Here is a 10652-nt window from a genome sequence, read left to right as displayed (position 1 = left end):
CAAATCTGTGGGGGGGGAATGGAGTCGTTGCCTATAGCAACCAGTCAGCTTTTGCCATTGCACCAGCTTTGATTCGTCTCCCATCGCAGCTGTTCAGCTTATTCATCATATTCTTGTACACGAGGGTCTGAATGTTTTAACCACTAAAAACGCACCAATTTTCGCTTTTTCTCACGTCACAGAGTCATATACAATGGCTTAGTATTTACGGTACAAATGTAATACTCCACGCGATATACCGGGAAACTGGAGGAAGAAAATCGGGGGGGGGGGGAATCAATTTTTTAAAAACTTTTAAATAATAAAATTCTGTGCGTCATCTTCACTTTTTTACGTTTCTGTGTACAGCGCTATGTAAGATGTTCGTTTCATGCCGGGAAAGTTGTAGTTTCTATTGATATTATTGGGGAATGTGTGACATTTTGGTCACTTTATCTCAATTTTGTGAGGAGGATAAATGACAAAAAAAGGAGATTTAGACATTTTGATTCTTTTCCTTTCACCGTATGAGATAAATATTCTTATATTGTATTAGTACGGGCATGTTCAGACGTGGGGACGACTAACGTGTTCATTTTTGATTATTTTCATATGTGATCTAGGGAAAGGGGGTAGGAATTTTTATGGGTTTTTTTTCTTATTTTTTAATATTTTCAATTTTTTTTTTTTTTTTTAACCTTTTAGCTCAGCCTGCAATCATTAGATCGCTGCTATCATAGACTATATTACAGTAGCACTGCAGTCTATGGAGAAATGACTACATTACTATGGAGCCCTAGCACAGCAACAGCTCAACATTCCTATGACAATGGGCTTGGTTCTGTTCCGAGTTCCCCATGGGAGAGCGTTTCCATTGTGGACACCATGGCCTAGGATGTACCTGACCTAAGACGTCCATATACATCCTCATGTATGTAAAGGTTAAGAAGGGTTTTCTTACTGTGCTTTGCCATCTCACAGTGAAGCGCTCGCCTTAGTACTTTCATAATAATGCTGCCGCATGGTCTTTAGATATTTACCATTCAGGACTCTGGAGAAGCTGGGTAACACCCTCTCTGCAATTTGTAATAGCCATATTGGTTGTCACACTTCATTTCCAAATGCCTACATGGACATTTGCCGACTTAGGCTAAAACCCCACGGGCCGTATCCGCAGCACAAAAGCGCTGCGGGAAGAACCGCTGCATGAACACATTGCAGCTCATTCTGCAGCGCTTTTAAGAGAAAGTTCACAGAGTTTTCCTCTGCAGACTTTCTCTTAACATTATATCTACAGGGAAAGCCACCAGCATTCGCGGACACGCTGCGATCTTTTCCGCAAAGTGGGGATGGGATTCGCATGAATCCCATCCACTTTGCCTGCACTGTACAATGCCGCGATTTTTCCTGCAGCGTCTCCGCCGTGATTTTTTCCTCAGCTTTTCCGCCGCGGGCAAATCGCGGCGTTTATGTCCCACAGGGCCCCAGCCTTATGCAGGTTTATGAGAGTTGGAAAACGCAGGGTTGGGAAAGCGCAGATTTATCATTCTGAAAATTAGGAAATCTGGGTAACAACTTCTCCTGAATCACTAATGATGCCCCTACTTGTACAGCAATATCAGGCTGGGGGGGGGGGGGAGGGGGAAGAATCGCTGCAGCTCAAGGCAGATTTACCATTCAGAAGTCTGGTACACACATGTATTACAGCTTTAAACTCTGGGTCACAGAATAGAAGATTATCTTATCTTATCTTACATACACAGTGAGAGGTAAATCACAACATAGTTATAGAGACCTCTGACTCCACCCCAAGTGGAGTCTAGAGAGTCTGAAGAAGGCCTTATTTGGGCCGAAAAGGTTTCCACATCTCTACTTTATACGCTGTTCAGATATCCCTATAAATGTGTTTGTTACCTGAACACCGGATCGGTGAGAACTAAACAAGTGATATATACTACCTGATTGGAGTCTGAAGTCTCTATAACTACATTTCTGACAGGTTGGGACTCTACTTCTTCACTTCTGAGAAATCTCTAACCAAGTGCTAAACCACACTCCTTCCTAAAGGTAAATCACACCAAGTACAAAACATAAGACTCTGTACAAGTTGGGGTCATCTTTATTAGCATGCGATAATGATCTACCATAGACAAGATCTCTAGTTTATAGATCTGATGCTAAGATGCTTCCTGCTGGACATTCAGCGGCTTGTAGTGTTGAACTGAGTGAGGAAATGGGCGGTAGGGTTGTTGGTGTAGACCACCTTATCCAGGTATTCCAGGCTAGAAAAGATCAATACATGTCATAAATAATCAGATCAGTAACACATAGAGATTTGTTGTGCTTTATATGTATTATATTATATTAGTCTGGTGTATTAGACTAATGGGGAGACACAGTTATTTCAGAAGAAAGACAGCTATACATGCAGAGATGTCATTGGGACCCTGTACACACAGAGATCATTGAGCACTGTGTATAAAGTGATGGAGGAGGAGGAACATTGTAGGAAAAACATTAAAGGGGTTGAGCAAGACAGTTGTCTTATGGATAAAAAACAGATAGAACTGTCATTTTTTAAGCACTGCCATGTGAATATAGTCATAGTGCACTCCTAGTGGTAGTAGAGGAGGTTTCACTGTACATGATGGGGGAGCAGGCAGACACTGTGCTTGTGTAAGATTTCAGGCTCTGGGGTTGTGATGTCATGACCGTTCCTTGTGAATAAAGCCCTGGTGTACTGTGGGCATCATTGAAGTGCCAAAGCTTTAACACTTATGTTCCAGCAATGTTAGGTGGGTCTACTAGATCGATCATTTGCAAATCTTATAACCTGATATTTTGGGTTAACTTAAAATTGATGTTCCTTTGAAATAGTTAACTTCTGTGTCTGCTTCTGAGGTGACCCCCTCGGAGTCCAGATGCTATATCTTACAATGGTATGATATAACCATGATGAGATACTCACTGTGCCCTCTGCTCTCTGCTCAGCTGCTGGTTATACCCGTCCAGCCGCTTCCTCATTTCCCTGCTGAATTCCTGCTCTTGTTGTTCCAGGTTCATGGCGGCCCGAGTGGCCAGCGTCCTCTGCCTATCCCATTCCATGTTCCACTGTTTCTCTTCCTCCTTCAGCCTCTGAGAACATCAGTATAGGATGATGGTTATTGGATGGAGAACAGTATCAGGATCTTGTAGTTATGTCTCATATCTGGAATCATCTATGTTATTATAATAGTCAGTCACATACATGACAGTTCCCTAATATGTTACCCATGTAGGCAGGTACAAGAATGACCCTACTTCCTTGTACCCCCTCACATAGAGAAGACTCCATCCTGTCAAAATGCTCCCTACTCAGACCCGTAAGCCTATGTACATACAGAAATTCATTTCAAGCTTATTTTCTAAGCAGATTTTGTTGTATTTCCATAACAAATTCTCAGCAAAATGAGGCTGAATGCACACGGTGCATATTAGCGGCAGATTTTACGCCTGGGCTTGCATTCAAATCATCTGCATAACACAGCACCAGAAGGTCAGATTGTAAGATTGGACAGGATTTTGGAGACACTACCTGTTTCTCTTCGCATTGCTGCTTCTGGATGTCTAAGATGGCTTTGAGCTGCTCTGGGCTCATGCCCTTCCAGCGATCCGGCACCACACGATGTGGCCCAAAGGCGCTGACTGCCACTGTGGGATCCTCCGTCAATATGTCGCCAGTCAGGTGGTTGTAAATCTCTGCAAGATTATTATCTTCTTCCTGCTGCTTCTGCAGTCTCCTGCGCTCTGACGTTTCCATGGCCTGCACCAAAAGAAGAGATGGCAGTCATAGACCAGCCATAAGTATGTCTGTTGTCACTGTCCACGAGGAGTATGTGGCCGACTTACCAAGGCTTGGTTAAAGTTACTGGTGGCCATGTTCACTGCCTTCCGGCACTCTTCTTCCATCTTGCTTAGGTGTTGAGCTCTCTCATCCAGCTCCACTCTCTTTCTGTCATATAAATTATCTGTAACCAATGAGACCATTTCTGGATTATCAGGTTATCAGAAAAAGTCCATCCCCTATTACAGGAATTTCACCATATTGAATATACTGTATTCCATATTGTAATAAAAATAGCCAAATATCAGATTTTTACACTTATTCAAAGACTGTTTGCCCAGCGAAGGCTCACTTTTAGTCAATCAACATAATATACTTGTGAGCTCCCTTGTAGAGTGTAATACCTTAATTTCTCCTGGGAAATTAAACACTTACTGCTGGGTTCCCCCACATGCTACAGCTGTTTGATGGGGCTACTATCAGTGGGATACTTTGAGATCTGTTTTATTTTTTTGGGGATGATCCTTCAATAAAATAAAGTTTGGTTACTCAAGATGGTTCAACATTTTAAGGGACAGATGCAGAAAATTTTAGACTTCCATCTTTAGTCAGCCCTACGGCCACTTTAATCTCAGGACTGCTGAGTGTCTAAGAGTTTGAACCCTCACTGATCAGAACGTTATGGGATTACTCTCAATAGTAGGTTTAGGCTAAGGCTGTGGCGATATTGCCAGGGTTAAGCTGCAGAAAAACAGGGTATATGTATAGTGGATCCCATTCACACACTACAGAAAAAAGGGCTGTGAACAAGCATCATGTCTATTATTTTTGTGTGTTTGTAAATGTATCGGTTGAGACCTGTGTAGCTGCATAGGTGACCGATTTGGGCTGCACACACAACGGCCCTAAATATTGCTGACGCGCTTCAACTGGTATAATATGGCCAGCTCATCAGAGGCTAAATGGACCTAGAGGTAGACCTAACCATGGGGGCAATAGTGATTCGCCTCCCGTATTCATAGAGACAGCGTAATGTGCATAGTTTTTCTGTCGGCTGTGATGTGAAGCCGCGGCTGGCCGTATTATACCAGTTGAAGCGCGTCAGACAATATTTAGGGCTGTTGTGTGCGTGGTTGGGTCACCAATGTGGCTCACTCTTCTTTTATGTAGTGGTTGTTAAAATTAGTGATGGGGGCACCAATCTTTCCCTCCAGCTAGTGGTAGTTACAGTTTTTTTATTAATACCACTTTAGCTAGTGTGGTGCATGTGTGTATGTGTATGCCCCAATTTATTGGGCTCAACATCAATTTGGTGTGCTTGAGAAAATCCTAGATTGGTGGGGACTTTCAAAATACCCTAGACTAGTGGGGATTTTTTTTCATTATAATAGGGCTATGGGGTTCTAATATACCATTAGCCTAGAGTTATCTATAGCACACCTGTGATATTTTGCACCACGCTCAACTTCTTACAACCATTTTTTACCCCTATAGTATACACTTGTTTATCCAAATATTTTTTCTTGATTTTTTATTATATACTCAATAAAAGTTATATTTTAATGTACCCTACAGTGTTGGCCAAAAATATTGGCACCCCTGCAATTTCTTCCAGAAAATGATTGCAATCACAAATTCTTTGGTATTATTATCTTCATTTAATTTGTCTTCAATGGAAAACCACAAAAAGAATTGTCAAAAAGCCAAATTGGATATAATTCCACATCAAACATAAAAAAGGGGTGGACAAAAGTATTGGCACTGTTTGAAAAATCATGTGATGCTTCTCTAATTTGTGTAATTAACAGCACCTGTTACATACCTGAGCGACCTAACAGGTGGTGGCAATAACTAAATCACACTTGCAGCCAGTTGAAATGGATTAAAGTTGACTCAACCTCTGTCCTGTATCCTTGTATCCAAGTTCAAGGATATTCAGTCCGAGGGTGCAACAGTGTCAACCCGTACTATCCGTCGGCGTCTGAATGAAAAGGGACTGTATGGTAGGAGACCCAGGAAGATCCCACTTCTTACCCAGAGACATAAAAAAGCCAGGCTGGAGTTTGCCAAAACTTACCTGAGAAAGCCAAAAACGTTTTGGAAGAATGTTCTCTGGTCAGATGAGTAGGAAAAGGCATCAACATAGAGTTTACAGGGGGGGGGGGGGGGGAGAGGCCTTCAAAGAAAAGAACACGGTCCCCACAGTCAAACATGGCGGAGGTTCCCTGATGTTTTGGGGTTGCTTTGCTACCTCTGGCACTGGACTGCTTGACCGTGTGCATGGCATTATGAAGTCTGAAGACTACCAACACATTTTGCAGCATAATGTAGGGCCCAGTGTGAGAAAGCTGGGTCTCCCTCAGAGGTCATAGGTCTTCCAGCAGGACAATGACCCAAAACACACTTCAGGTCAGCACTAGAAAATGGTTTGAGAGAAAGCACTGGAGACTTGTAAAGTGGCAGCAATGAGTCCAGACCTGAATCCCATAGAACACCTGTGGAGAGATCTCTTGATAGCAGTTTGGAGAAGGCCCCCTTCACATCTCAGGGACCTGGAGCAGTTTGCCAAAGAAAAATGGTCTAAAATTCCAGCATAGCCTTGTAAGAAACTCATTGATTGTTACCAGAAGCGGTTGTGCACAGTTATTGTGCCTAAAGGTTGTGCTACCAAGTATTAGGCTGAGGGGGCCAATACTTTTGTCTGGCGCATTTTTGGAGTTTTGTGTAAAATGATCAATGATTTGACTTTTTTTTCATTCTCTTTTGCGTTTTTTCATTGCAAGCAAAATAAATGACGATATTACCAAAGAGTTTGTGCTTGAAATCATTTTCTGGAAGAATCGGAGTATTATCTGACAGAATTGCAGGGGTGCCAATACTTTTGGGCAACACTGTATATTTTCATGTTTATTGGATTTCCAGCATACCTCCACCCCATTCATTATTCTGATCACTTGGTGTCGCAGTGATCAGACCCCCGGCATTCACTAATTCCCTATCTTGCAGAAAAAGAGTATACAAAGGATTCACTTTAATTCTTGTGACTGACCTGCATACACCTGCTGTGCTTCAATACTCTTCCTCTCATCTATCTGCTCTGACAGACATTTTTTGGCCATCTCTATCTGCAACTCTTTCCGCTTCTTCTCATTCAGGTCTTCCCCAACAAACTTCTGCAAGCTGGCAGGTCCACATCTGGGGTCATCGTCACTGATCCTGGCGGGCCTGTCCTTCTTTAGCAGATCTGGATCATAAAGGTCAAATTCCCTCCGGGTCTCAGGCTTCTGATTTTGTGCCCTGTAATTCAGTACAGCCTGCTCTAGGTCTCGTGCCAATTTCTGCTCCTTCTGCTCCAGCATCAGAGCAATTTTATCATATTGTTCTCTGTCTGCATCTGGGGGTTCATAAAGAGAGGAGAGAGTCAAAGTTGTCATAAAAAGTTAAAGTTTGCATAACTGTTTTCTCATGGAGACAGAGCCACTCTTGTCCAATGGCACAGAGTGCCACAATACATAGCTTGTGGGTTAGAGTGCCCCAATTTCTAAGAAAAAGCAGTCATGTTTTTCTGATCTCACATACAACCAGCAGGGGCACAATGTCCACCATATTGCTCTGCACACGTTCACAGTCAGGTTTCTTTCAGGCCTAGAAATATTTACCAAATACCTCCTCCCGAACCTTCTCACTTCTCTCCATTGTCCTCCTTTCTTCCACCTGCTGCTCCAGTGCGGCCACATCAACCTACATAAGAGGGTCATTAGACTAGGATAGTACCCTGCAATCACACCTCCAGCCAGGAGGGGCAGCAAAGTCCACACATACCCCAATAGTCCTGAATTTGGCATTAAATATCCGGCTTTGTCTTTGCTGCTCTCTGTTTCTTCGCCTTTCAATGGCGGCGACTTCCTTCAGATCTACTGGGAGATCCAACTTATACATGGCTGCAAAATATTCTACGCCAGTCACTAGATTTTATAAAACAAAAAAAAAAAAAGAAGAAAAGGTAATTTTATAAAAATAAACCGATGAGGAACTACAAGGCCCAGAACATCTACACTGAAACTAATGTGGAACTACAGATGTCAGCACTCCTAGTTCACCTGTGATATGTAAGTATAATCCTCAACATGCATATTCCACATCTGATGAGGAACTACAATGCTCAGCATGCACACTACTAGCCTCTGTCTACTTACTCCTCACCGGAGGAGGGACTACAACACTCAGCATGTCTAAGAAATACTACAAGACTCAGCATCCTCATTCTACACTTGATGAAGAACTACAAACCTCAGCATGCCTACAACTTATATGCAATATCACCCAAAAAAAATTATTCAACAAAATCAATAAAGAAACATCCCATCATACAAAGTACTAGACACAAAACCAAAAGAATGTCTCGGATGGAAATAGGGCAATAGAAATGAGCAAAAACAAATTTGTATGCATATACTGAAACAACAAAATACACGTACCCCATAGCGCTAGTACACACAGGGCACGGAATGGCGGATTTTGGTCCTGATTGTAACGCGGGAAGCCGCATCAAAATAGGAACAAAATGCGCCTGCATCGGCTTCCGATAGTCATGGCTTCCTGCTCCGGAGTAGGCCCAAATGAATGGGTCTAGACCGGATGGTGCTGCCGCGAGGGGGACGCCAGGGCTGAATCAGCAGCGGAATCCACCTGAAGAAAGGGCAGCTCACTTCTTTTTTCCGTGAGCGGTATGTTCCTGCTCACGGAGAAAAGTAAGCTAGCGGTCTACATAGACCTCTATTGTGAGGGGGCGCATTCTGACGTGGATTCAGCGCCAAAATCCGCCCCCTCTTGCCCCTTGTGAATGAGCCCATAGACTATAATGGAGTCCACTGCTTCAAGTATTTTTGTCTAGGGGTATGTTCAAATGGATTTTTTTGCAGGTGGATTTTGATGCGAAATCTGCCTCAAAATTTGCCTGCAAAAACGCCTCCCAATCATTTCAGTGGGAGTCACTTGTAGTTTTTTTTGCCACTAGCGAATTTTTTCAGCTAGCGGAAAAAAAGCGTCATGCCCTATCTTCACGCTGAATCTTCGGCTGACTCAGCCGCCGCGTCCACGGCTTGAGAGACACTTCTGCTTAGGCCCATTCATCCGGGAGAAATCAAGAGAGGGATGCTGAGTGAAAAAGCCACATGGCGGAGAAGATTTCTGCCGTGTGAATGATCCCTATGGGGTCCCTGTGTTTTCATTGCTCAGCGCGTCCCCAAGCAGACTCCCTTATAACGGAATACCGAAGGCAGATGTGAACCAGGCCTTACTTATATGTAATCACAGCTCTCAGCACATGTCCTCCATACCAGAGGAAGAACTACAAGACTAAGCATGGCTGTTCTACACAAGATCAAGCGCTATAATCCTCAGCACAACTAATTCACACCCCATGAGGGACTACAACTCTCAGCATGCTTATTCTACACAAAATGAGGCACCACAAGCCTTCTCCTCACCTCATGACGAACTACAAGCCTCAGCATGCCTAGTCTCCACATTATTACTATAACACTCAGCAAGCCTAGAACAGATACAGAACTACAAGGCCCAGCACACGTCTTGCCCACCATGTAAGTATAGGAATCCTCATTTATAGTTAGTTGTATATACAGAGCCAGCACAGACCTGCTCGTTCCAGGAGAGCCCTCAGCAGCAACACTCGCTGCTATAGCAACGGACCGTACCATTCCTGCCCCCGATTTGCAAAGATCTCAAGTAAAAAAGGGGGATATACCATTAACTCAGTTATTTCTGAAAATAAGAATTGACATGTTAAGATCTAATAATAAGGTGTCATAGAAGACTTATTTCTTAGTTATATTTCCTTATACTATACACATAGCTACATTAGTACTTGATAAAGGAAGAGCGGCATTTGTATGGTTAAACCCCTCCCGAGGAGGACCAATGGTAAATTCCTCAGAGCGGCTGCAGCCTGTCACGTGTTCTCTATTCCTGTTGTTTTGTAACTATAGCAACACAAAGACACTTTGGAGGTGTCGCTAGAGGTCACGTGACATTTAGATGGGGCTTCCCAAAATATTCCCCAACTGGCTACAAAGATGGAAAATAAAATAGTTCTATATTTACTCAGTGCCGGCTCTTGTGACTGTGAGACCCCCACCTTCAGTATAACCGGGGGTCCCATGTCCCCTCTATGAAGGCAGGTCACTAATTGCATCTGACACGAGATGGAGCCATGACAGTGTGTCAGATCTGTTCTACAATGCATCCCATGGACCCTTGTATAGTCAATAGACCCTGTTATTGGGCACCGTTCACATCTGCCATTCAGTGACTCTGGATAACAGAAAAATCAAAAAAATATTTAAATATCCCAAAAGAAAAAAAATGTTATATCCCTAAAAACTGCATGTCCTGAAAATGTGTCCGGTCCTGAGCCAGGGAAAATAGCCCTGTAGTGAAGGGGTTAAAAGAGGATTTCTGGGCCCAAAGTGACTTTTCATACTTGTGACCTATTCACAGGATAGAATCCGTCACCAGTATGTGATCTGTTGGGGTCTGATACCTTGTCACCTCACAGATCAGCTGTTCTAGCAGCTTCTGGGCGCTGGAAAGTGGTAGTGGACAGGGAACTCGCGTAGCGCCCTTCATATTCCCCGGGACCACCACTATGCAGTGTACGGGGACCTCACACAGCTCCTCTCATATTCCCCGGGACCACCACTATGCAGTGTACGGGGACCTCACACAGCTCCTCTCATATTCCCCGGGACCACCACTATGCAGTGTACGGGGACCTCACACAGCTCCTCTCATATTCCCCGGGACCACCACTATGCAGTGTACGGGGACA

General features: G+C 43.5%; 1 protein-coding gene across 1 annotated transcript; it reads right to left on the bottom strand.

The window, feature by feature from the left end:
• Nucleotides 1-2092: 2092 nt before the first annotated feature.
• Nucleotides 2093-7763, bottom strand: RIBC1 (RIB43A domain with coiled-coils 1). Its single transcript, XM_075260582.1, has 7 exons — nucleotides 7625-7763; nucleotides 7462-7543; nucleotides 6852-7196; nucleotides 3868-3986; nucleotides 3554-3781; nucleotides 2948-3114; nucleotides 2093-2261 (listed from the first exon to the last, which is right to left on the bottom strand). The coding sequence occupies exons 1-7, from the start codon at nucleotides 7739-7741 to the stop codon at nucleotides 2180-2182; spliced, it is 1140 nt and encodes a 379-aa protein (XP_075116683.1). The 5' UTR covers nucleotides 7742-7763; the 3' UTR covers nucleotides 2093-2179.
• Between the last annotated feature and the right edge of the window lie 2889 nt (nucleotides 7764-10652).

This window comes from Leptodactylus fuscus, chromosome 11 (genome assembly GCF_031893055.1).
Source record: "Leptodactylus fuscus isolate aLepFus1 chromosome 11, aLepFus1.hap2, whole genome shotgun sequence".
In the NCBI taxonomy this organism is placed as follows: Eukaryota; Metazoa; Chordata; class Amphibia; order Anura; family Leptodactylidae; genus Leptodactylus; species Leptodactylus fuscus.
The sequence above is the reverse complement of the archived record's forward strand: the minus strand, read 5'-3'. Positions and strand labels throughout refer to the sequence as shown.

Bases quoted from the DNA above. Each gene is read 5' to 3' on its own strand.
- RIBC1 (XM_075260582.1), bottom strand. From the start codon at position 7,741: ATGTATAAGTTGGATCTCCCAGTAGATCTGAAGGAAGTCGCCGCCATT. The intron at 3,987-6,851 runs GTCAGTCACAAG...CATTGGTTACAG, and splicing joins AGCACAGCAGGTGTATGCAG to ATAATTTATATGACAGAAAG. The intron at 3,782-3,867 runs GTAAGTCGGCCA...CTTTTGGTGCAG, and splicing joins GTAACTTTAACCAAGCCTTG to GCCATGGAAACGTCAGAGCG.